At 41.6% G+C, this 27,436-nt stretch overlaps 2 protein-coding genes across 2 annotated transcripts in view; both read right to left on the bottom strand.

Moving 5' to 3' along the window:
• Positions 1–27,436, bottom strand: part of LOC122420399 (zinc finger protein 737-like) — a 494,626-nt gene that overhangs the window by 378,231 nt on the left and 88,959 nt on the right. The window lies entirely within an intron of this gene.
• The window catches only part of LOC122420592 (zinc finger protein 708-like), a 106,725-nt gene continuing 88,958 nt past the window's right edge, over positions 9,670–27,436 (bottom strand). The window contains 4 exon segments of the mRNA XM_043435868.1: positions 9,670–9,988; positions 9,990–12,015; positions 15,185–15,280; positions 15,806–15,932. Of these exon segments, the coding sequence (XP_043291803.1) occupies positions 9,685–9,988; positions 9,990–12,015; positions 15,185–15,280; positions 15,806–15,932 (2,553 nt within the window). The 3' untranslated portion in view covers positions 9,670–9,684.

The raw sequence follows: 27,436 nt of genomic DNA, 5'->3' as shown, positions 1-27,436 counted from the left end.
TAATTCCTTTAGAAGCCAAATTAGATCAGCCAAGTAAAAGACTGAAGGTTTGTGGGGGCAGGGGTCCAAAAAGTCCAGTAGGTACTCTAGAAGGGACTGCTTAAGGGTAAAGGAAAAAATCATTTAGGGCTGGTATATTAATGGCAGCACTGCTGGACGTTGAGGGTTTGAGGGAAAAGATAGAATTTGACCCTGGTTTTTGTTGTAGGGGACCTGGGGGGGTCCCCTGTTTGGAGTTTCCTGGAATAGGTTTTCCTTCAATATCAAATTTAAATTTACAATCTTTGGCCCAATGCATTCCTCTATGGTAGCAAGGGCGAATTCTTGGAGGTTTTTTATTAGCCTTCTTAGGGCAGTCCCTTTTTAAATGGTTTTTATCTCCACATGTAAAGCATCCTTCATTTCCCTTTTTAAAAGGTAGTAGCCATTGTTCCAGCTAGTATTTGCATCTTTTGAGTTTTTGATCCTAGATTGTGACAAGCCTTCAAATAATCAGTAATAGTCTTAGTCTCACAAATTGCAGCTATAGCTCTTTGACATTTCTGATTTGCATTCTCTCTCTCTCTTTTTTTGATTTGCATTCTCTTAAACAAGTAATTTCTCTAGCTGTTTCTTGGTTTCTTCTCTGATTTAGTATGGGAAATAGCAGCTTCTAATCTAGCTAAACAATTAGCATAACTTTCATTAAATTCCAACAAAGGAGAGACTTTTGGAGTTGCAACCGTTGGCAGAGGAGGAGCATTTGGAGCAGCCAGGGCAGGGTTAGTAAGACAACTTTGAGATACTTTGTATTGTTTTAATTGGGCCTTTTGTAGAGTTTTATCATTTAATTTATACTTATGTAATGAGTGTTCTGTCTGTTGCTGAATATTGGAAGGGCTAGAATGTACCTTGAAATCGCAGAATTACAGCTTTAATGAGAGCCCATAGGGGCTAGAGATCAATTGGAATATTTTTTCCTTGTTTGGCAGCTCATTTAACATTTCCTTTGACCCGGAGCCAAATTTCTAAATCAAAACTGCATTTATCAGGGAACTAAGGATTATGTTCAACTACTGTTTGAAGGCAAGCCTCTATTCATTGGCGTGAAACCAGAAGTCCCTGAACTTTAAACAAATGGTGAAGTAAAGTAGAAAAATAATGGGGCTTTCCAGCTGTTTGACCCATGCCTTAGTACTTACCGACCTCAATAGGTCCCTGAGTCACTCCGCCCCATATGCCACGTATACCAGTGTCCCTGTTTCTTGGCGCCATTTGTTGTGGTCCTTTAATGGACCGGAACCTGGTGGTACAGAGTCGACGATAAGAAAGTAAAAGAGAGAAAGAGGCTGATATCCCCTGGTTTACGCAGAGGACCAATAAAGCCCTTGACACAGGACTTGAATCACTCATGAAGGTACCAGGCGCCCTCTCGAGGGGGTGAAGGCACAAAGTGCCTTCTCAAGAGGGTCTTAGAAGCCAGGGCAAGAAAGTGAGCATGATGGGTCTCCACGCTCCAGAGTCAGCCAGGAAAAGAGAGAGAGAGAGAGACAAAAAAAGATCCAGGGACCTAAGTTTTGATGGAGCAAAGGTGCTTTAATGATTTTTCTATGAGTATATATAGGCTGTGGCACGAGAAACTTCTTTCAGGAATGATAGAAATCAGAAAACCAAACGTACAGCAACCGTTACCAAGGGAACAAGGGGTAATGTTAGTCACAAGGTCAGGCGACAATCCATATCTCAAGAAAGGGGAGCAAGACTAAGCAGTTTTGTCCTAAAGAGAATGTTTACTAAAGGAGACCCAAGCCTGCCTCACACAATGACCTCAGTCCCTGGGAGCAGCGTGCTGTTCCGCTTGAAGAGAGACAAAGGACTCATGAGAGACAGCACGTAGGAATCCTCCCGTCAAACATTCCCTGACACCGGGAAAAATATCAATAACCTCAGATATGCAGATGACACCACCATTATGGCAGAAAGTGAAGAGGAACTAAAAAGCCTCTTGATGAAAGTGAAAGAGGAGAGTGAAAAGTTTGGCTTAAAACTCAACATTCAGAAAACTAAGATCATGGCATCTGGTCACATCACTTCATGGGAAATAGATGGGGAAACAGTGGAAACAGTGTCAGACTTTATTTTTTGCGCTCCCAAATCACTGCAGATGGTGATTGCAGCCATGAAATTAAAAGACGCTTACTCCTTGGAAGGAAAGTTATGACCAACCTAGACAGCATAATAAAAAGCAGAGACATTACTTTGCCAACAAAAGTCCGTCTGGTCAAGGCTATGGTTTTTCCAGTGGTCATGTATGGATGTGACAGTTGGACTGTGAAGAAAGCTGAGCGCCAAAGAATTAATGCTTTTGAACTGTGGTGTTGGAGAAGACTCTTGAGAGTCCCTTGGACTGCAAGGAGATCCAACCAGTCCATCCTAAAGAAGATCAGTCCTGGGTGTTCACTGGAAGGACTGATGCTGAAGCTGAAACTCCAAAACTTTGGCCACCTCATGTGAAGAGCTGACTAATTGGAAAAGACCCTGATGCTGGGAGGGATTGGGGGCAGGAGGCGAAGGGGATGAGAGAGGATGAGATGGCTGGATGGCATCACCGACTAGATGGACACGAGTTTGGGTGGACTCTGGGAGTTAGTGATGGACAGGCAGGCCTGGTGTGGTGCGATTCATGGGATTGCAAAGAGTCGGACATGGCTGAGCGACTGAACTGATGACTTATTATCAGATAGATAATCCAAAAGGACCTACTAAATAGCACAGGGAAGTCTACTGAACAAAGTGAAAGACCCTACATGGGAAAAACCCTGAAAAGGAATAGATATAGGTCTATGTATAACTGAATCAAGTTCCTGTAAACCTAAAACAAACACAACAATGGAAATCAACCCTATTTCAATAGAAAATAAATATTAAGTTAGCCAAAACAAACAGACAAAACAGGAAGCGTGAAAAAAATGCTACTAACCTGTGGCCACTTTTGGTTACTGAAAAACACAGTTAATACTGAATACTCCAGGCTAGGGGTAAAGAAGGAAAAAAATCTGTCCTCAACAAATATCCTCAGGTAGGCCTTGGAAAAACAATCAAAACAGGGCAGACCACCAAGAGGCTACTCTTGAGAGGTCAGTTTTACATTTCTTAAAAAAAAAAAAAAAAAAATAGCGAAAAAGTTTCAACCTCCTGAAATCTTAGAAAAATGCAAATCAAAATTACAATGAGGTATCACTCCTCACTGATCAGAATGGCCTTTGTTAAAAAGTCTACAAACAGTAAAGTCTGGAAAGGCTGTGGAGAAAAGGGAAACCTCCTACACTGATGCTGGTAATGTAAACTGGGAACAGCCACCAAGGAGTATGAGGCGCACGTTCCTTAAACAAAGGAAAAGAGAGTGAAATTATGACAACTCCCTAACCCCATACAAAAAGAGGAACTTGAAATCAATTAAATATCTAAATGATGGGATGATTACTCTAAATCTCCTGAGGAAAATAAATGCTTTGATATAAATCACAGCAAGTTCTTTTTGGATCTACCATTTAGAGAAATGAAAAATAAAACAAAAGTCAACAAAATGGATCTCATTGACCTTTAGGAAACCCTAAAGGAAAGAAAAAGTCAACCCTCAGAATGGGAAAAAAAATGTAACAAACAAAGACCTACATGGACTTCATCTCCAAAACATGCAAACTGCTCATGCAGCTCAAACTCATATGGAACAGCTAAACAAGAGAAATTTTTTTGCCCAAAAGTCTGAATACAACTTATATGTTCTTTTAAAAAAGAATCCTTCTAAATTATATTTTTTAATTGTGTCTGTGCACACGTAGAAAGCAACTATTTTAGACCCTGGCATGGGTTCCAAGCCTGGAGATAAACACAGAAAATGGAAAAAATCATTCCTAAAAAGCTCTAATGAAAAATTAAAACAAATAAGCATTTTTATTCCAGTTGAGAAATTTAGCATGTATTAACACATTGCTTATATATATAGACAAGATATCAAGGCTGCAACCCTTTCTTTAAAACAAAAGTAATCTTACTTTATAAGTAAAGAAAAAAATTAAAAGTTGTAAAATATTCAAAGACTCACTGACATATCAACTAAACCTTTGTGATTAAATTATACCATGGTTCAAACACCCCTTGAAGGAAGTAGACAAAAAACCTAGTGATTACTTTTTGCTAGAAGTAATCTGAAATATATGAACAAAGCATTTTCATAGATCTGGGATACCTGCTAATTATCTCCTTCTTACCAAATATGTGTTCATTCAAGCATGTTATATCTTTTAGATAAAGTCATAGATGATTTTGATATAAAACTGATCAGAATGTAAAAATATAGGAGACCAAGGATTTTGCCTCCTATGGAGTTGAAGGAGCCAAAACAAGCTGAATTCTAACTACATATCTGGTTCATAAATGGCCATTGTGAATGGCACAGAGGTGAAACAGCCATGTAAGAAATCTTAGTTAAGATTGAACTTAAAGCATTATACAGATTTTACAGGTTTAATAGATTACAGATTTTACAGGCTTAATAAATTTGTAAACCTAGAAAAAACAATCCTTTAGACTATTTATATACTATATATCTAACAGTTTTTTACTTTTCAATCTTGAATGAGCCATATAAATAATTTTAGATCAATAATAATGCTATCCAAAATTGTTTTGAATATTTGGTCAAATATTCAGGAAATGGTAGAGCTTGGGATTTGCTTCAGTGGATCTGAGCTTGAGTTTCTCTCAAAAGAACAAAGGCAGCACACAGACAATTCTAATGGATGTTTTACCCAAATGAGGTAACTGGCAAAAATATCAGAAACAGAAAAAATGAATCATTTAATGTTCACATTTTCATGCACACATACATACACTACTTAGGAACTATATACATATTAAAAGTGTTAGAGAAAACCTATTCATGTCAATAAAATCAAGAATAGATTTCCCTGTTTAAATCTTATAATTTATTTCTGGTTGATTCTCTGTCTTTTTTAAACATGCTAGGGCAAAAACACATGACGGTATGATATAAATTAGAGCTCTTGCTTCTGAACGTTTTATTCTTTAGAAAATCTCTATCACTAGTGTTGAGTGCTATTTTAGATTTAACAGAGTTGAACATATACTAGTAATAAGATTCTTGTAAATATTATAGAAAATACAAAGATGTGAAAAGAATTCTATTTTGGGAATATGTTGTTCACTTGCTCAGTCGGTCCGACTCTTTGCGACTCCATGGACTGCAGCACGCCAGGATTCAGTCTGTCACTGTTTCCATTGTTTCCCCATCTATTTGCCATGAAGTGATGGAACCGGATGCCATGATCTTCATTTTTTGAATGTTGAGTTTTAAGTCAGCTTTTTCACTCTCCTCTTTCACCTTCATCAAGAGTCTCTTTAATTCCTCTTTGCTTTCTATCATAAGGGTGGTGATACCTGCATATCTGAGTTTACTGATATTTCTCCCTGCAATTGCGATGCCAGCTTGTACTTCATCCAACCCGGCATTTCGCGTGATGTACTCTGCATATAAGTTAAATAAACAAGGTGACAATATACAGTCTTGATATACTCCCTTCCCAATTTTGAACCAGTCCATTGTTTCATGTCTGGTTCTAATTGTTGCTTCTTGACCTCCATACAGGTTTAGAAGGGGGCAGGTAAGGTGATCTGATACTTCCGTCTCTTTAAGAATATTCCACACTTTATTGTGACCTACACAGTCAAAGGCTTCAGTGTAGTCAGTGAAGTAGAAGTAGATGTTTTTCTGAAATTCTCTAGCTTTTCCTATGATCCAGTTGGTGTTGGCAGTTTGATCCGTGGTTCCTTTTCTGCCTTTTCTAAACCCAGGCTGTGCACCTGGAAGTTCACATACTGTTGAAGCCTAACTTGAAGGATTTTGAGCATTTCTTTGCTAGCTTGTGAAATGAGTGCAATTGTGCAGTAGTTTGAATATGAGTGCTGAGTATATTAAAAATGGAAATAATCAGACCTGAGCTTAAGTAATGAAAACTCACAAAACTCAAGAACCCTACTAAACACAGGTGAGTGTTCATTTTTCCAAAGCAAACAGAGGAAAACACGGATTTCTCATTAACTGTGGCAGCTTATTCACACGCCTCACTAAATCGTTCAAAGAATTTTATTAAAGATAAAGAGAAAAAGTATGAACACTTAGTGCTGGAATCTCAGAGAACCACCTGAACCAATGGAACCTGAGGTGTAATGGGATAAATGTTAGCAGTGATCTGAATCTCTCCTGAAAAAAATATCAGTTTTATGCAAATTTCACTTCATATATAACTTCCAATGTTCTGTATATTAAAAGTACAGTTCAGCATGAGTCCTTCCTGCCAATATAGAGAAGAGTATCTCACATTTTTCTTCTCCATTTTTTCCCCAAACTTTCTGTAGAATTCTGAACCACTGAGGTAATTCTATTTATAAGGACATTTTCTTAATCCTTTTCTAAATGTCTGAAGTTGCACCTACATGTAAATTCATCACTAATTTCCCCCTATTTCTCTAAGGTCCCAAGACTGAAGCACATCCCAATAGGATTCTCAGAACCTATGCCTCCCTGGGTTGATCTCACACAAAGGAAATGTTTTCACCAGTTGAGAGTCATTAATTCATGTTGAGAATCTGTCATACTCCATAGAAAGCCGGGGTACAGACAATGCAGAAGACTCTAGGACTAAGGGAGATGTAGTCTAAAGAGCCGGTCTTCACTACTATAAGAAAAAAAGGAAAAAATAAGTTGATAACAAATGCCCCGGGCAGAAATATTAGAAGCAGAGAAGTAAAGGTTTGCAGATTCTCAGTCCAGGAATTTCAGGAGGAAAAGCAGACACAGCCCCAGACCTGGGACAGGACATGTACCCGAGAAGCTGCCATTTCCTCTTCCTCCTGCTCTGTCTTCTCTGGGGATGTTATGTTGCAAATTCACACCTGTGTCTTGAGATACGTTCAAAGGCATCCGGACAGCTCTTTAACCTGCAATCACCTCACCTAGACAGAAGGACCTTGAAAAGCTGAAAAGACCCACCTCTCCTTTTCTGTCTCAGGAAATATTCAGGAACAATCACTTCCTACCTGGAGACCAGCCTGTGAATTTACTTGTTGATTGTTCACTCCCCACAGAGAGCTCCTAACCCTCTGCTCACACAGACCATGTGAGCTGACTGACTTCCCCGGTCCAAATCCAGCTAGACCAATGCTGCTGCCTCTCCTCGGACTGAAGCCGGGCCTCAGCTCTCACAAATGGACCAGGAGCCACGTTCTTAAGCCGGGATCTCCCTCAGAATCCCCTGGAGCACTTCCTACACACCACACTGATGCCCCCACAGGACCAAGAGAACTCTGTGGGGAGGTCGCTTACTGACACTGGTCACGTGACCCTGATGGGAAACAGATGGAAACCACTTGGCTAAGGATTCTTTCTGAATCATTTCAGTGAACACAAATCACTCAAGGCCAGGGCCCCACTCTAAGAAGCTATGAATCAGCAGGTCTGAGGCGCAGAAATGAGTCTTTACCAGGCTTCCCATGTGTTCTGATGTGTCTTCCCCAAGCCCACATTCAGACACCCAGAGCTGAAGCCCTCACACTCAGCACACCTGAGACCTCTCTGTAGCGAGGATTTAGAATGGGAACTTCTGAGGGAGGTCAAGGCTAGAATCAGGCAGAGAAAGTTCCAGTACTTAGGGTTCAGGCCTTTCTAAGTGACCCTGGGTGAAGCGCTGTGGGCTCCTCAGGCTGAGTGTGGATGGGTCCATTCAAACCAGAGGAGCAGGATTCTGGTGAGCTCTGAGGGTGTCACTGAAGGGGGGCCTGTGAAGTACACCCTGGGGTTCAGCAAGACTGCTGGTCTCAAGGAAGGGGGTGATCTAGGGCAGGTGCTCACAGGACTGGCTGGTGTGAGTTCAAGGACCTGCAGGCTGCCTGCTCCCCAGACAGATGCTGAGTACAAAGGATGAGAACAAAGATGCTGAGAACAAAGGACAACTGAAGCAGGTGAGTTCATGACTCTGGGTCCTGAGAGAATTCACAGCAAGCTCTGAGTGAGGTCAAGGATAGAAGTGAGCAGAGAAAGAGGCAGTAATTGGGGCTCAGGTTTTTATAAGAGGCCCTGAGTGAAGTGCTGTGGGCTCCCCAGGCTGAGTGTGGATGTGTCCATTCAGACCAAAAGGACTAGGATTTTGGTGGCTCTGTGAGGGTGGCATTGAAGGGGAGCTTGTGAAGTAGCCCTGGGGTTCAACAAGCCTGCTAGTCTTAAGGAAGGGGGTCTTCTGGTGCAAGTGCTCGCAGCATTGGTTCGTGTGAGTTCAAGGACCTGCAGGCTGCCTGCTCCCCAGACAGATGCTGAGGCAGCAACAGCATGGAGCAGTTCAGGGGAGCTCTCAACAGTACTGTGTATGATCCTTCTTATTAGAACCGTCACAATGTCCCTGCAGTTTCAGAGAGAGGGGAAAGTACAAAGGAGAAATGATGGGAAATACATGATCAAATGATTTGAGGCTTAAGGGCAGTAAGGAAACTAACTGTTACAGATGCCATCCCACTGTGCTACCAAAGATTTCACTGTTATGTGCTCTTCCCTGCAACCTTAAATAAGATGGGAGAGGTTAATGGTGGAGGTAGGTTAACACTTCATTCATTCACACCAACTTTACCACAAGAAGCCATTCAGTTTTATTGATTAACATGTATGAACATCACACACAGTCAGAATAAAGCCTTTTATACTCCATTGTGTAACTTTGATTAAAAGACAGATTGCAAGCATAAACAATATTCATTCCTCTGATATAATGATCTGACAACTGTGATTTCTATGGTTACAAAATGGAGACTAATCATTTAAGAAAGAAGACTTACAATAATTACAGGAATTTTCTGGGAAGGGTTTCCCATACATTTTAGGGTATCAGAGGTTATTTGAAATATGTTAAACATTCATAATTTCTGCTGAAATTATAAAACACATCAAGATTTCAGTGAACTGTCATTATATTAACATTTAAAAGCATAACTTAATAACTTACATCTTTAGTATGTGGAATTATTCCCTGAAGACTTACATCATGGTGACCTACAGGGATGTGTGACATGGATGACAAACACCACCATTTAGATGTTTACTGTACATGTTACATTACTGTGTCCTTAATCTTCTAATGGAGAATACATATAAATGATTTCTCCCTAGATAGAAGGGCTTCTCTCATCTTTGAGGTACCAACTATCAAAAACATAAGTTTGCATGCACACTAGAAATGAATCATACCTTGGAGTAAGTAGAGAGTTGAATTACATTCATTTTCAAATAATCACAAATCATGTCAGTATAAACAAGGATACATTGCTAATAATTGTACCTTTATAAACATCAACCTTTCATCTTGTGATCCACACTAACATATCAATTTTCTATCTGCTTTAACTGTTGATTACTATCTATAGTACTTCTCTGTAAGAGGAACTTCGGAAAACAGGATTGATGTAAAGTTTTCTAGTATGGATTTTCTGGTATTTATTTAGATTTCGATTTTCATTAAATCATTTTCTACACTTTTTTTTCTTTTACATTTATACATCACTCCATATCTTTCTTATATAAATGGTCTCGTGTTTTCTGACGTGTATGTTTAGGACAAACTTCTTCCATCACTTATTTCATTATGAGGATTTTTCTCCAGTATGTGCACTGAGATGCCTAGTGAGATGACTGCTATGCCTAAAGGCTTTTCCACATTCTTTACATTTATCAGGTTTCTCTCCAGTATGAATTCGCTGGTGTTTAGTAAGAGTTGAGGATTGACTAAAGGCTTTTCCACATTCTTTACATTTATAAGGTTTCTCTCCTGTATGAATTAACTGATGTTGAGTAAAGCCATAGTGCTGGCTAAAGGCTTTGCCACAATCCTTACATTTATAAGGTTTCACTCCAGTATGAATTCGCTGGTGTTTAAAGGTATGAGTTTGTATTGAAGGCTTTCCCACATTCTTTACATTTATAAGGTCTCTCTCCAGTATGAATTCGCTGGTGTTGAGTAAGACCATAGCGCCGGCTAAAGGCTTTGCCACAATCCTTACATTTATAAGGTTTCTCTCCAGTATGAATTCGCTGGTGTTTAGTAAGAGTTGAGGATAGACTAAAGGCTTTTCCACATTCTTTACATTTAAAAGGTTTCTCTCCAGTATGAATTAACTGATGTTGAGTAAAACCATAGCTCTGGCTAAAGGCTTTGCCACAATCATTGCATTTATAAGGCTTCTCTCCAGTATGAATTCGCTGGTGTTTGGTAAGAGTTGTGTTTCTATTAAATGCTTTTCCACATTCTTTACATTTATAAGGTTTCTCTCCAGTATGAATTCGCTGGTGTTTAGTAAGAGTTGAGGATTGACTAAAGGCTTTTCCACATTCTTTACATTTAAAAGGTTTCTCTCCAGTATGAATTAACTGATGTTGAGTAAAGCCAAAGCGCTGGCTAAAGGCTTTGCCACAATCCTTACATTTATAAGGTTTCACTCCAGTATGAATTCGCTGGTGTTGAGTAAGGTATGAGTTTGTATTGAAGGCTTTCCCACATTCTTTACATTTATAAGGTCTCTCTCCAGTATGAATTCGCTGGTGTTGAGTAAGACCATAGCGCCGGCTAAAGGCTTTGCCACAATCCTTACATTTATAAGGTTTCTCTCCAGTATGAATTCGCTGGTGTCGAGTAAGATTTGAGTTCTGACTAAAGGCTTTGCCACACTTTGCACATTGATAAGGTTTCTCCCCAGTGTGAATTTGCTGATGGTGACTAAGATTTGAGAAATAGATAAACACTTTGCCACATTCGCTACATTTATAAGGTTTCCTGCCAGTATGGATTTGCCGATGTTGACTAAGACTTGAACTCTGATGAAAGGCTTTGGCACATCGTGTACACTTGAAAGGTTTCCTTCCTGAACGTGTCTTCCTGTGTTTACTTATATTAGATGAGTTACTGAAGACTTTCCCACATTTATTACACTTGTAATGTTTCTGTGGATTCTGAATTCTCTGCTGTTTAATCAGATTTGAAGACTGATTAGAAACTTTACCATATTCCCTACAATTGTAAGTTTTCTCTCCACTATGAATACTCTTATTTAGAGAAAGATCTGATGCTTGATAAAAGATATTCTTACATTTACTACTTTTAGAATCCTTGTGTGAAGACTGAGCTCCCTGATGTTCCATAAAGTTTGAGTCTTGTTCAAAGTTATGCCCAGTTTCATTGCATGAATAGACCTTTACTCCATCATAAATAATTGTGTAATTATTGGAGCTGGAGGTCTTACTTAAGGTCTGACTCATTTTCTTACACTTGGAAAGTTCTTCCCTATTAACCATATCATGGGATGTATTGAACAATGCTGGTTGGATTACATCTCTTCCATTATCATCAACATTATACATCTTGGAATGGAGAGAAAATATCTGTTTCTGGAAGAATAATGACTTCCTAATCACAGATCCCTCAAATTGATTATATTGTGAGTTTTTCCCATCATTTTCAGATTTCTGGTTTTCAGACATGTTTAAATATATGTTGAATCGAAGCCTATGCTCAGAGTGGTTTGAAGGAGTATGTACAGTAGAGACTGGAGGACCTTCCGGATTGTCCACATTTCCTTTCAGAGAACAAGTATGTTTCAAAAAACAATGTAAACTTTTTCTGAAAAACGTACACTTCTCAGCAGATGTTGAAGACTGAAATGAGTGTTTCCCCCAATTTGACTCAAGTAGCTCATTTCTTTCTACAGTAATGTCTGCATTATGTGTAACTGTCTCAATTTCTTTATGTCCAGGTAAACATCCTCTCTGTCTTTCACACGCCCTTGTATGTTCTGAGTCTTTCATTAATTGCAAGTTTCTGAGGTGAAATCTTTCATATATTCCTAGGTTTGCTTTTGGGAACAAATCTTCTACCCTTGGTTTCTTTGGCATCAAATCCTGGGTGTCTTGAGGAGATATAGCTGAAAGATAGCAAAGAAGAAGTTTTTTTACCTACTATTCTCAGTGAATCCCCTTAAAGATTTAGAGAAAATTGATGAACCCTTTGCTAGCATAAAAATAAAATAGAGATGGGAGGATCAAGATGCCAGAGGATTAGGCAGACATGGACTTCATCTCTCTCCACAAATGCATCAAGCATACATCAGAAATGGAACACTTCTCACAGAGCCCAGCTGAACACTAGCAGAGGACCTTGGAAATCTAAAAGGACAAGAAAGATTCCTGCTGAGCTAGGTAGGGCAAAAGAAAGAAGAAAGAAAAAGAACAGGAAAGGAAATGGGATGGGGCCTGCAACCCTGGGGGGATCTGAAGAGAGGAGAGGTCTCCACCTCCGGGGAAGGGCCTCACTGGGGGAGCCCAGCTAGGACAGAAGGGGAGCCTCATCCTCTGTGGGAGAACACGGCAGCAGTCAGAGGCAGCAGGACAGAGGAGACCTGCACACGGGGTACTGCCCCAGCCCTGCCCACCCAGCCTGAGAGGGTGTCCACCACTGCAGACAAGGGCTGGGTGCTGGAATGGGGGGTCTGGAGAGCAGACCCAGGCAGAGGACTGCTCTGGGCTGTGAGGAGACGTCCTGTGGGAATGGCAGGGAGGGAGGAGCTCTGCAAACAGGAATGCTTGGGGAGGAAGCCTGAACCACCATAGAGCAGAGCGCCATTGCTGAGTCATGCCCCAAGCGAAGACCCACCACTGTTTGTAGCCTCTCTCCCCCTGTGCTGGCCCCTGCTCACGAGGCATGAGGAAGGGCTCCATTAGGGTGGGTGCTCTCATGAACCCAGCTGTTGCCTCTTCCTCTGCGCCCCTCACTACCAGGGTAGACTGGTGGACTCTGGGAAACCTCGGGAGCAGGGCCCTGTGGTTTATCCACATGCACAGAGCGGGCTGAAGCACTGCTGAGCCCCAGGGTCTGGCAATTGAAGGAAGTAAAGCTGATATCTCCACTGGAAGTTGCACAAACTCGTTTCTATACCATCACAGCTGTCTTTGTAAACTCAGCACCTTTAGAGTAAAGGTGCTGAGTGTCCACGTCTGAGTGGACAAGGACAGCTCCCCCAGTCACAGCAGGTGTAGCTGTAGCAGCTGTAGACTTCGTGGGCTCCCACACTGGGGGGCAGGGCCAGGCCGGAGTCTGAGCTGCCCCCACAGCACCACAGCAGGTCCAGCTCCATGATGAATGCAATCCTGGGCCCTGACTTCAAGGATCTATGCTGGTGACCTGGTGAAAACAACATCTGAGAGGCACCAGGGCCATGTGCCAGGATACCCATGGTTGAGGTGGGGCCAAGGGCAGTGCCAACCAGGGTCACAGGAGACTCACCCAATGGGTGAAAGTGACACACAGAGCACATCCCAAGGGGAACATCCCCAGAGCAGCAATCCTCAGGGGTTTCTCTCCCGAGGGTGTGCTCCAATCCCACCTGCCTCCACATAGAACAGGATCACAGCAAAGAAACAGATCTGGGGGCTCTGTTCCACCAACCAGGGCGCAGACCCACCACAGACAGGGCGGTGACAGCCACAGAGCGAAGGGGAAGCTCCCCTCAATATCCAGGGCAGGCTCGGGTCACAGAAACAGCAGTCAAAAGTCCATCAAGGGGGTTAGGGCACAAACCTCTGGACCAACCTCACCCACCAGGGGACAGACACCAGGAGCAACAGGAACTAGGGTCCTGCAGCCTGCAGAACGGAGACCACAAACACAGAAGATGTGACAAAATGAGAGGACAAAGAACTGTGTTGTAGAGGAAGGAGCAAGATAAAAACCTGCTTAGATAAAAACTAAGTGAAGATGAGAGAGGCAATCAAATGATTACTTTTTGCTTAAACTCCTCTTAAACTGAGACACCAAACATTTTCACAAGTGCTAGGTGCCTACTAATCCTTTCATTTACTTCTTATCACCTGCGTTTTTATCTGAGAATGTTCTATTAGATGTTTGAATCTAAAAATCATAAATGATATGACATAGAACTACTGTCCTAGCAACATCCTTATATGAGGACATATGAGACAGAGTCCAGGGAAGCTCATGATCAACAAGATAAATTAACAAAGTAGTAGTTCTTAAGACATTAAATAAGAAGTGAGACTTTAAAAATATGATGGATCTAAAAATAAAATAATAATATGATGGAAACACCTGGGACTCGACTCAGTACTCTTTGGAGACCTAACTGGGGAGGAAATCTAAAACAGAGTGGCTATATGTATGTATAATTGATAATGTTTTCTTTACAGCAGCAGAACTTTGTGAAACAGCTACTCCATTAAGAATTTAATAAAAAGATTTCTATATTTTATCAAAAAATCCTATCATTTTGAAACAACCATTACAAATATGGAAAATGTTCTAAGTTCTTATGCCAATTTATTTTAAAATTCTTTGAGGTAATTGAATATATTAAAGTGTTTTACCATTCAGGAATTGGGACAAATACACTTAGGTATTTAACATGAGTTCGTATAAAGAGAAGAGAAACTTTAAAGTAACCATGAGACTTTCATTTTCCCATTTTAGGGAGGTGTTGCTTTATGCAGTGAAGACATTACATAAGTTTGAAATGAATAAGGGCATATCTGCAGTTTCCAGTGGATTGGAAACTATAAATGAGAAAAACAAACAAACAGAAAAACAAACCTGTCCCAACTATTCCTAGGACTTTGGCAGTATGTCTATGACTCCACTTACACAGTTCTGTTTAAAGGTAGAAACAAACTTTAAAAGGAGTATCATATAGTCACTCAGAAGTGTGCACAGTTTTCCTAGGATCCCCAAGAAATGAAAGAGCGGCCAACTCATGCAGGTTGTCACAGGCCAAGAGGAGAATTTTAGTTCTCACTGTGAGTGAGAAAAGCAATCACTGGAGATGAATTCATGAATGATTCAAGAGACAGAATGGGGCAGGTGATAGCCATCTATGACAGCAACGGAAATAAACCCAGACTTCTCCAAAAGCATTTCCACTGAATCAGATCTTCCCAAACCACATGATACAGGATGACTTCCTCACTGATCCTCACAGAATCAACCATACGTATATAGAGCCACTCTGTTTTAGATTCCCTTCCCAGGCAGGTCTCTCACTGTACCTCTCACCTGAGTCATCGGCTCCATCCATTCACACCTACCTGGGTATATGCCTGTTGTCTGCCTTCTCCTTATATTCCTGAGATCCTTCATTTGCTCCAGAAAGGTGACCAAGTCTGGCTTAGAGACCACAAGACCTGTTCATCAGAGAAAGGAATATTTGTTGTGCTAAAGATTCATCAGTTACCAATCCAATATCTATTCAGGCGAGAAGAGAATGCAAGGGTGAATGTTAAAACAGCCCAGAGAATGATTCCCCAAATACTTCCCCCCCCCCCCAAATACTTTATTGAAAGTACCTATATAATGCTAACTAATACAAAATGTTAGGTCCTGAGATTCTGGTCAAGTGCCACTAAGGCAAAAGTAAGTAGTGGAAATGTGAAATTAAGAGAAGGTACAACTATTTAATACCACAGAACTTACACAATTACCAATGACCTAGAAGGAGGCAGATTACATAAAGGAAGATAAAGGTTACAAGCATAATGAATCATCATAACGAAGCCTTTCTTTCTAAACTCACAGATACTCATTTCCACCTACAAAGTAGAGATCTGAAACAAATGTGCAGAGCAGAAATTTTCAGAAGACATTCTAGAAATGAAGGAACCAAAACCCTGAGGTTTAGATAAGCGATTCTGGAAGGCAGTTGTCCTCACCCAAGGAAGCCAGGTTCCTATAGTTCTCTACCATCACGTCCGTGTACAAGTCCCGCTGACCGAGGTCCAGGCATTCCCACTCCTCTTGAGTGAAGTCTATGGCCACATCCCGGAATGTCAGCCGTCCCTGAAATAGAAAGTACAGATGCCATGTGGCCCTGTGAAGACTTCCTAATGTGACCCATGATGGAAACAGCAAGTTCAGAGACCTGGTTTTCCTTTAGGCGAGTGGCTGCTATTACACAAGAATATAATTTTACACAGTAGTATTTTCCTTTTTTGGGTGTTAATTCTAGAAAATCTTGTCGGTCGTCATAGAACTATTTAACTTCAGTTTCTTCAGCATTACTGGTCGGGGCATAGACTTGGATTACCATGATATAGAATGGTTTGCCTTGGAAATGAACAGTGATCATCCTGTCGTTTTTGAGATTGCATCCAAGTACTGCATTTCAGACTCTCTTGTTGACTATGATGGCTACTCCATTTCTTCTAAGGGATTCCTGCCCACAGTAGTAGATATAATGGTCATCTGAGTTAAATTCACCCATTCCAGTCCATTTTAGTTTGCTGATTTCTAAAATGTCGATGTTCACTCTTGCCATCTCCTGTTTGATTGCTTCCAATTTACCTTGATTCAGGGACCTAACATTCCAGGTTCCTATGCAATATTGCTCTTGACAGCATCGGACCTTGCTTCCATGACCAGTCACATCCACAACTGGATGTTGTTTTTGCTTTGTCTCCGGCTCTTCATTCTTTCTGGAGTTATTTCTCCACTGACCTCCAGTAGCATATAGGGCACCTACCAACCTGGGGAGTTCATTTTTCTGCCATTTCATACTGTTCATGGGGTTCTCAAGGCAGGAATACTGAAGGGTTTGGCCATTCCCTTCTCCAGTGGACTACATTTTGTCAGAACTCTCCACCAGATTTGGGTGGCCCTGCACAGCATGGCTCATAGTTTCACTAAGTTAGACAAGGCTGTGATCCATGTGATTAGATTGGTTAGTTTTCCATGATTGTGGTGTTCAACCTGTCTACCCTCTGATGGAGAAGGATAAGAGGCCTATGGGAGCTTCCTGATGGGATAGACAGACTGAGGGGGAAACTGGGTCTTGTTCTGCTGGGCAGGGCCATGCTCAGTTATTCTTGAATCCAATTTTCTCTTGATGGGTGGAGCTGTGTTCCCTCTCTGCTATTTACCTGGGGTCAAACTATGTTTGGTTTCCCTGGTGTCTCAGATGGTGAAGTGTCTGCCTGCAATGTGGGAGACCTGGGTTTGATCCCTGGGTTGGGCAGATCCCCTGGAGAAGGAAATGGCAACCTACTCCAGTACTCTTGCCTGGAAAACTCCATGGACAGAGGAGCCTGGTAGGCTATAGTCCATGGGGTCACAAAGAGTAGAACATGACTGAGTGACTTCACTCACTAAACTATGGTTGAGGTAATGAAGATAAGGGTGACCTTCCTCAAAAGATCCCATGCATGCACTGCTAGTCTGTGCCCCCAACCCTGCAGCAGGCCACCACCAACCCTTCTAGAATTAACACCCCCAAAAATGTACTTTTCATTATAGGGGACTGGAATGCAAAAGTAAGAAGTCAAGAAACACCTGTAGTAACATGCAAATTTGGCCTTGGAGTACAGAATGAAGCAGGGCAAAGGCTAATAGAGTTCTGCCAAGAGAATGCACTGGTCATAGCAAACACCCTCTTCCAACTACACAAGAGAAAACTCTACACATGGACATCACCAGATGGCCAAAACTAAAATCAGATTGATTACATTCTTTGCAGCCAAAGATGGAGAAGCTCTATATAATCAGCAAAAACAAGACTGGGAGCTGACTGTGGTTCTGATCATGAACTCCTTTTTGCCAAATTCAGACTTAAATTGAAGGAAGCAGGGAAAACCACTGGACCATTCAAGTATGACCTAAATCAAATCCCTAACGATTATACAGTGGAATGTGAAATAGATTTAACGGACTAGATCTGATAGATAGAGTGCCTGATGAACTATGGACGGAGGTTTGTGACATTGTACAGGATGATCAAGACCATCTCCAAGAAAAAGAAATGCAAAAAAAGCAAAATGGCTGTCTGAGGAGACCTTACAAATAGCTGTAAAAAGAAGAGAAACCAAAAGCAAAGGAGAAAAGGAAAGATATACCCATTTGAATGCAGAGTTCCAAAGAATAGCAAGGAGAGATAAGAAAGCCTTCCTCAGTGATCAATGCAAAGAAATAGAGGAAAACGACAGAATGGGAAAGACTAGAGATCTCTTCAGGAAATGAGAAAAGAAATGGTATGGACCTAACAGAAGTAGAAGATATGAAGAAGAGGTGGCAAGAATACACAGGAGAACTTCAAAAAGTACAAAAAGTACAAAAAAGATCTTCATGACCCAGATAACCATGATGGTGTGATCACTCACCTAGAGCCAGATATCCTGGAATGTGAAGTCAAGTGGGCCTTAGAAAGCATCACTACGAACAAAGCTAGTGGAGGTGATGGAATTCCACTTGAGCTATTTCAAATCCTAAAAGATGATGCTGTGAACATGCTGCACTCAATATGCCAGCACATTTGGAAAACTCAGCAGTGGCCACAGGAATGGAAAAGGTCAGTTTTCATCCCAATCCCTAAGAAAAGCAATGCCAAATAATGATCAAAGTACTGCACAACTGCACTCATCTCACATGCTAGCAAAGCAATGCCCCAAATTCTACAAGCCAAGTTTCAACAACATTAACCATGAACTTCCAGATGTTCAAACTGGTTTTAGAAAAGGCAGAGGAACCAGAGATCAAATTGCCAACATCTACTGGATCATCGAAAAAGCAAGAGAGTTCCAGAAAAACATCTATTTCTGCTTTATTGACTATGCCAAAGCCTTTGACTGTGTGGATCACAATAAACTGTGGAAAATTCTGAGATGGGAATACCAGACCATCTGTCTTGTCTCTTGAGAAACCTGTATGCAGGTTAGGAAGCAACAGTTAGAACTGGACATGGAAGAAGTGACTGGCTCCAAATGGGAAAAGGAGGACGTCAAGGCTGTATATTGTCACCCTGCTTATTTAACTTATATGCAGAGTATATCATGAGAAACACTGGGCTGGAAGAAGCACAAGCTGGAATCAAGATTGCCAGGAGAAATATCAATAACCTCAGATATGCAGATGACACCACCCTTATGGCAAAAATGAAGAGGAACTGAAAAGCCTCTGGATGAAAGTGAAAGAGAGGAGAGTGAAAAAGTTGGTTTAAAGCTCAATATTCAGAAAACTAAGATCATGGCATCTGGTCCCATCACTTCATGGGAAATAGATGGGGAAACAGTGGAAACAGTGTCAGACTTTATTTTTGGGGTCTCCCAAATCACTGCAGATGGTCGTTGCAGACATGAAATAAAAAGACGCATACTCTTTGGAAGGAAAGTTATGGCCAACCTGGATAGCACATTTAAAAGCAGAGACATTACTTTGCTAACAAAAGTCCCGCTAGTCAAGGCTATCGTTTTTCCAATAGTCATGTATGGATGTTAGAGTTGGACGGTGAAGAAAACTGAGTGCCGAAGAACTGCTGCTTTTGAACTGTGGTGTTGGAGAAGACTCTTGAGAGTCCCTTGGACTGCAAGGAGATCCAACCAGTCCATCCCAAAGGAGATGAGTCCTGGGTTTTCATTGGAAGGATTGATGTTGAAGCTGAAACTCCAATACTTTGGCTACCTCATGCAAAGGGATGACTCATTGGAAAAGACCCCAATGCTAGGAAGGATTGGGGGCAGGAGGAGAAGGGAAAGACAGAGGATGAGATGGCTGGATTGCATCACCGACTCTATGGACATGGGTTTGGCTAGACTCTGGGAGCTGGTGATGGACAGGGAGGCCTGGCGTGCTGTGATTCATGGGTTCACTAAGAGTCAGACATGACTGAGCGACTGAACTGAACTGAACATATCTTTCTGACACTTTTTCAGAGTCTTCAATGTGCAACAGAAATAATTTAAAATGAATAATGTTGCTGTTGTGTTGTTTGACAAATATTTTAACAGACATTCTTTAAAGGGCAGAGCTGAAATTTTATTTCACTTGATGGACTCTAGACTTTAATAAAACACAGACAACTATACAGAGACAACTCTAATGAAAGTTAATAGAAACTTCTGTATTTGTAAATCATACTAAAAACGAAAAAAATGTTAGTTACTCCGTTGTGTCCTACTCTTTGGGACCCCAGGGACTATAGCCTGCCAGGCTTCTCTGTCCATGGGAGTCTCCAGGCTAGAATACTGGAATGAGTAGCCATTCCCTTCTCCAGGGGATCTTAGGGAAAAAAAAAAAAGAAAGAAACATTTCGATGTAATCATGCTAATATGTTTATACACAGAGTCGTATACTACAATGAGACTACATACTCAGTAATAGTAATAGAGAAAAACTGTCATGTCAACAATATCAGGATAATTTCTAACTGATTAAAAATATACATAAATATTTGAGGATGATATTATTTTAATTTTTAAAAATAGACTAGGGTACAGACATATACAACAACATAAAATAAAGTGGAGCTCTGGTTCTGAATTTTTAAATTTCCTGGAAGCCTGTATCATTTGCACTGAACTATATTTTAAAACTTGACACAGGGGAAGAAAAGAAAAACAAAAAACAACCAAACACTTAACACTGTTGAACTTAGATTAGCACTAATATGATTCTTGTAAACATTTTGGAAAATACAGAAATAGGATGAAACTATGTCTGTGATGTGAGCATGGAGTGGACTGGAAATGATAAGACCGAGGCTTGAGTGATGAAAACCCCCACTCCCCAAACCCAGCATCTCTCCTAAACACATGCGAGTGTTGTCAACTACAAACTGGCACTTGCCAAGAGTATTGCCATCAACCGAACAACAACAAGGGCGTTTGTCATCTGCCTCTGTGGAAAATGAACCCTATGGTGCTTCAAGTGCTGACTTCAATCGCCCCCGAGGGGGTTCAGGTTGCACTGAGGCACTCTGCTCCAGGGAATCTGGTGGAACAGGTCTTTAGAGAGTTAGGTATTTTCAGGAGCTGATTTCATGATCCCAATCTTTGCATCTCTTCATATCTGTGTGGGCTGGGCTTAGTCACTTAGTTGTACTCTGTCTGTGGGCATTCTCCAGGCAAGAACAGCAGAGTGGGTTGCCACGCCCTCCTCAAGGGGATCTTCCCAACCCATGGATCAAACCAAGGTCTCCCGCATTGCAGGCAGATTCTTTAGCATCTAAGCCATCAGAGAAGCCCCTTCACATCTAGAAAAGCACCAAATCACTGAACGGCGACATCAGCTCCTCACGACTGGCAGAAAAGCTTTTCTAAAGTAAATGCTTGACTGCAGTGAACTCCCCCTTCACTAAAATCTTATCTACTGACCTTCCCCGCTGCCTCTTTAGTGCAGTCTCTCAGAGTTATCTGAGGTGCTGTCTCCTGGGTTGCTCTCCTTATTTTGCTCTAAATAAAACTTAACTCACAATTCTCAAGTTGTGTGTCTGTTTTAGCCAACAGTGTTCATTGTTCAAAGGGAAGAGAAACCAAGATGATAAAGAGTTTCCGCATTAACTGTGATAGTTGCACATACCCCTCAGTTTTTCTTTCCAAGACCCTCTTTGAAGACAGAAAAAAAAAACCAAAAAACAAAAACATGCACTGGAATCTCACAGAAGCCCCTGAACCAGTGAACATCTGAGGTCATGGGGGTAAGAAGTACATGGAAAAATGCGTTATCACTGCCCGGTATTTTAGCAATATTATGAAAACCATGATCTCAATCTACTATGAAAAATATCCGTTTTATGCAAATTCCACTGCATATTTACCTCGCATGATCTGGAAACTAATAGTACATTTAATAGTAAGTTTTTCTTATCGATATAGAGGCTAGTCATTGTACTTTTTTCATTTCTGAAAATTTTCTGAAAAGTTCTAAACTGCTGAGTTCACGCTACTTTAAGGGCATTTTAAACTCCTGTTCTAAAGAACTGAATTGCATCCACATGTAAACTCATCATGGCATTTCCCCGACTTCCCTAGGATCCCAACACCGAACCACATTCCAACGGGAGTCTCAGACACCTGTGTTCATCTCTCACAAAGGGAATATATTCACCAGTTGAAAGTCACTAATTCATGTCGAGGATTCATCAGGACAGAAAGAAGAAAAGGCTGTGGGACACAAGCGAGAAGCAGGCTAAAGAGCCGGTCTTCACGATTATGAGAAAAAAAGAAAAAGAGGAAGTTGACAACAAATCCCCAGGGAGAAAACCTGGAATCAGAGAAGTAAAGGTTTGCGGATTCTCAGTCCAGGCATTTCAGGAGGAAAAGCAGACACAGCCCCAGACCCGGGACAGGACGTTTACCTGAGAAGCTGCCATTCCCTCCTCTTCTTCCTCCTGCTGTGTCTCTTCTGGGGATATTATGCAGCAAAAACACGTCTACGTATTGAGAAAACAGCATCCACACAGCTCTTTCACCTGCAACTGCTGCAGTGAAAAAGAAGAAAGAGTTTTCTTGTTTCTCTCTCCCTTTCCCGAGCTCTTTGGTCACTTTCTCTGTTCCTGAGCTGTAGTGGGTAATCAAGATGAGGCTGATATGCTAGTCACATCCTGGGTTTGGTGCTTATTTTCCCTACTCTCTTTGCAGACTACCCCTGCTATTTCTTCTCTTATTTTTCACATTAGAGAGAGCAGGCCACAGAACAATTCACAAGAGAACATGGACCCAACTTCGGAGCAACCTGACTCTGACTCTGAGGACTTTTAAAACTATGCAGGAGGCAGACCTTCCAGGAGCCCTGAGCTTGAGCCCTCAGCTCTGCCTGCCCCAGAGCTCTGGAGGGAGGATTTAGGGCGGGAACTTCTAGAAACAAAGAACCTCAGCCTGATTCCCTGGGGAGGGGCTCTTTCAACTATGGGTGTGGCCCTGCCAGGCCTGTGCCCTTGGGGGTGGGGAGGGGAGGGGTGAGTGTTTGGTGGGAATCACCTGGGGGCCCTGGGTTCCTGCAAGGCTTTGCTCTCAGGATTCTAGGAAAGATGGCCTGAGTCCTTAGGTTTGTTGTTGTTGTTTTTACTCCCTTCTGTAACCTGGGGACACTGGTTTTCACAAAATGATTTGCACTGTGAACACCTCTGTGCAGGTGGGGGGCCTCCTACTTCAGAGACAAGGGGCCTGGAGGTGTTTCCATCACAGCTTTCTTTAAAAATAAACCAGAGGCAGCAGTGGACCTTGGGTTAACAGTCTATGGGCAGGGACAGATGCCTTTCAAAATGATGCCCTAAAAGCTATCTGATGACCAACCAAAGAAATAATGATCAGTGTTATGTCATTAGTGAACTTACCCATAAATTAATACATGAAAGGGATTCTCTGGTGGTTCAGATGATCAAGAGTCTGCCTGCAAAGTGGGAGACCCAGGTTTGATCCCTGGGTCAGGAAGATCCCCTGGAGAAGAAAATGACAACCTTCTCCAGTATTCTTGCCTGGAGAATCGATGGATGGAGGAGCCTGGAGGGCTACAGTCCATAGGGTTACAAAGAGTCAGACAGGACAGAGCGACTTCACTTTCACTTTCAACACAGAAAAATGTTGCTGCTCTACCTCATGTTTGTATTTCTAGGTTTTATGAATCATCTGCTACAGTTTGTTCTCTGATCTTTTTAAATAGCTCTATTCTCTGACATCTTTAAGGGGTAACTGACTAAGGAAAAATTAAATAGAGGAGCATATCCATTTTTCTAATAGTGTCTATTCTAAAAAATATTCAGTGTGCATGCACCAGTACCAATATCTTAGATGATTCAGTTTCACAGCAGAAATGAGAGTAAGGTACAGAGATTTCCCATATACATCCTGTTCCCACACATAGACAATCTCCCAACTTTTCTTTCCCCACCTGAAGATACCTTTGTGGCACTGATGAATCTACGCAGACATTACATAAAGTTTCTAGTTTCACCTCATGTTTGTCTTTTAGGGATGTGTACAGACATCCTGGAATGTGAAGTCAAGTGGGCCTTAGGAAGCATCACTCCAAACAAAGCTAGTGGACGTGATGGAATTCAAGCGGAAGTATTTCAAATTTTAAAAGATGATGCTGTGACAGTGTTGCACTCGATATGCCAGCAAATTTGGAAAACTCAGCAATGGCCACAGGACTGGAAGAGGTCAGTTTTCATTCCAATTCCAAAGAGAGGCAATGCCAAAGCATGCTCAAACTACCACACAATTGAACTCATCTCACAGGCTAGCAAAGTAGTGTTCAAAATTCTCCAAGCCAGGCTTCAACAATACGTGAACCACGAGCTTTCAGATGTTCAAGCTCGTTTTAGAAAAGGCAGAGGGAGTCAGCTCTCAAATTGACAACATCTGCTGGATCATCGAAAAAGCAAGAGATTTCTGAAGAAACACCTATTTCTGCTTTTTTGACTATGCCAAAGCCTTTGACTATGTGGATGACAATCAACTGGAAAATTCTGAAAGATATGGGAATAACAGACCACCTGATCTGCCTCTTGAGAAATCTGTGTGCAGGTCAGGAAGCAACAATTAGAACTGGACATGGAACAACAGACTGGTTCCATATAGGAAAAGGAGTGCGTCAAGGCTGTCTATTGTCACTGTCATTATTTAACTTCTATACAGAGGACATCATGAGAAACACTGGGCTGGAAGAAGCACAAGCTGGAATCATGTGTGTCACAAGAAATATCAATAACCTCAGATATGCAGATGACACCACCCTTATGGCAGAAAATGAAGAACTAAAGATCCTCTTGACAGTGAAAGAGGAGAGTGAAAAAGATGGCTTAAAGCTCAACATTTAAAAAACTAAGATCACTGAACCTGGTCCCATCACTTCATGGCAAATAGATGGGGAAACAGTGGACACAGTGACAGACTTTATTTTTGGGGACTTCAAAATCACTGCAGTCATGAAATTAAAAGATGCTTACCCTTTGGAAAGAAAGTTATGACCAACCTAGACATCATATTAAAAAGGAGAGACATTACGTTGCCAACAAAGGTCTGACTAGTTAAGGCTATGGTTTTTCCAGTGGTCATGTATGGATGTGACAGTTGGACTATAAAGAAAGCTGAGCACCCAAGAATTGATGCTTTTGAGCTGTGGTGTTCGAGAAGACTCTTGAGAGTCCCTTGGACTGCAAGGATATCCAACCAGTCAATCCTCAAGGAGATCAGTCCTGGGTGTTCATTGGAAGGACTGATGTTGAAGCTGAAACTCCAATACTTTGGTCACCTGATGCGAAGAACTGACTCATTGGAAAAGACGCTGACACTGGGAAAGATTGAAGGTGGGAGGAGAAGGGAACGACAGAGGATGAGATGGTTGGATGGCATCACCAACTGAATGGATATGAGTTTGAGTTAACTCTGGGAGTTGGTGATGGACAAGGAGGCCTGGCGTGCTGTGGTCCATGGGGTCACAAAGAGTCAGACATGACTGAACAACTGAACTGACTGACTCTATGGGTCTGGGCAAATTTATAACTTGTGTCCATTACAACAGTTTAACACAATGATTTCATGGTCCTGAATTCAGGTTATTCATAACCCCTCCTTTAAAACCCATGGCAACCCCTGACCATTTTAATCTCTTCTACATTCCTGACTAGATTCTCAACTGGCTCTGGTAAAAAAATCCACCTGCCATTGCAGGTGACCCAGGTGATATAAGTTCAATTCTTGGGTAAGGAATTCCCTGGAAAAAGAAATTACCCCTGACTCCAGTGTTCTTTCCTGGGAAATCTCATAGTCAGAGGTACCTCGCAGGCTACAGCCCATTGGGCACTAAAGACTCAGATACAATGGGGCACATAAGAACATTTACCTACACCGAAATACCGTATTGTAAAAATCATACTTTTTGTAGCATTTTCTGATGGGCTTCCTTGGCATAGTAAAATGCATGGAATGATCGTCCATGTATTTTACAGCTTGAAAGTTTAATATAAAAAGCTTAATATCTGCCCTTCTAGCCTCCTTATTAAATAGGTTCACCAATAACATTTTCTAGATTCATATACATATATATATATAGGATAATACCATATTTTCACAAATACAGAGATTAGACCTGTGGACACAGCGGGAGAATGAGAGGGGGCCCAATTGAGAGAATAGCCTTGACATTTATTCACCACAATGTGTAAAACAGGTAGCAGGTGGGAAGCTGCTCCATAGCACAGAGAGCTCAGCGAGGGGCTTTGTGATGGCTAGAGGGGGGAGATGGAGATCGTGGGAGGGAGGTTCAAGAGAGAGTGGGTGTACATATACCCATGGTGATTGATGAAGTTGTCCAGCAGAATCTAACACAACATTGTAAAGCAATTATATTCCAAAAAATATATATTCATCTCAAAAGAAAAAAGAAAAACCAGACATAACGCAGTGCTTAGGAACCCCCCTGACAGTGCAGGGCCCTCAGGCCTCATCCCTGGTCCAGGATACCCCACCCACTCTGGGAAGAGGAAGCCTGTGCGCCTCAGCTGGTGAGGCTGGGTGGGAGGGCGACTTGGTCCTTTAGATGGGCACGAGGCAAAAGAGAGATGCTCAGCATCACTAAATAATAAGAAATGCAGAGCAAAACTACAGTGATACATCACCTCCTGACAGTCAGAGTAACAACTAGCAGAAAGCCTACTAATAACATCATAAACGCGGAAGAGGCTTGGAGATCAGGGAACCTCCTGAATGGCTGGAGGGAGTGTAAGCGGGTGCAGTCACTTGGGAGGACAGTGTGGAAGTTCCTTAAAAACATAACCTCCTGACATTTAAGGAAATGAATTCCCAGAATAGTAGACAAAATAGATTAATTGACAAATTTATAAGATTTGCAGTTTTAGTAAACCATCTGCACTTCTGACATGAGCAGTTGTGGTCTAGCATTTTTAAATCCTTTGAGTAAATGTGTATGAATACACACACACTCACATGTTCCTTCTGTTTCTCACTGCTAACGTTTATACCTTCAGATATTTATTTATTCTATTCAATGTATGTTATATAAATTATATAACATATATACTTTCAGATATTTATATATTGCCTTCAATGTATCTCACAGCCATGAGAAAACTGTTCCTTTAAGCCAAGGCAAGAAACATGTGGTCAGAATTAAACAGGGTAAAATATTATAAATCTTCATTCAGAATTTTACCATCATGGCTTTTAAGTATTCTTGTGACAAATGTTAAATTTACATTTGCTTAAATGAGCCCATGAAAAGTCTTACTTAGCTCAACAGAAGAACAAAGGACAACTGAAGCAGGTGAGTTCATGACTCTAGGTCCTGAGAGAATTCACAGCAAGCTCTGAGTGAGGTCAAGGATAGAAGTAAGCAGAGGAAGAGGCAGTAATTGGGGTTCAGGTTTTTATAAGAGGCCCTGGGTGAAGTGCTGTGGGCTCCCCAGGCTGAGTGTGGATAGGTCCATTCAGACCACAAGGACTAGGACTTTGTGGCTCTGTGAGGGTGGCATTGAAGGGGAGCCTGTGAATAGGCCCTGGGGTTCAGCAAGCCTGCTGGTCTTAAGGAAGGGGGTCTTCTGGTGCAAGTGCTCACAG

Source organism: Cervus canadensis, chromosome 18 (genome assembly GCF_019320065.1).
Source record: "Cervus canadensis isolate Bull #8, Minnesota chromosome 18, ASM1932006v1, whole genome shotgun sequence".
NCBI lineage: Eukaryota > Metazoa > Chordata > Mammalia > Artiodactyla > Cervidae > Cervus > Cervus canadensis.
This window is presented reverse-complemented; position numbering and strand designations above follow the sequence as displayed.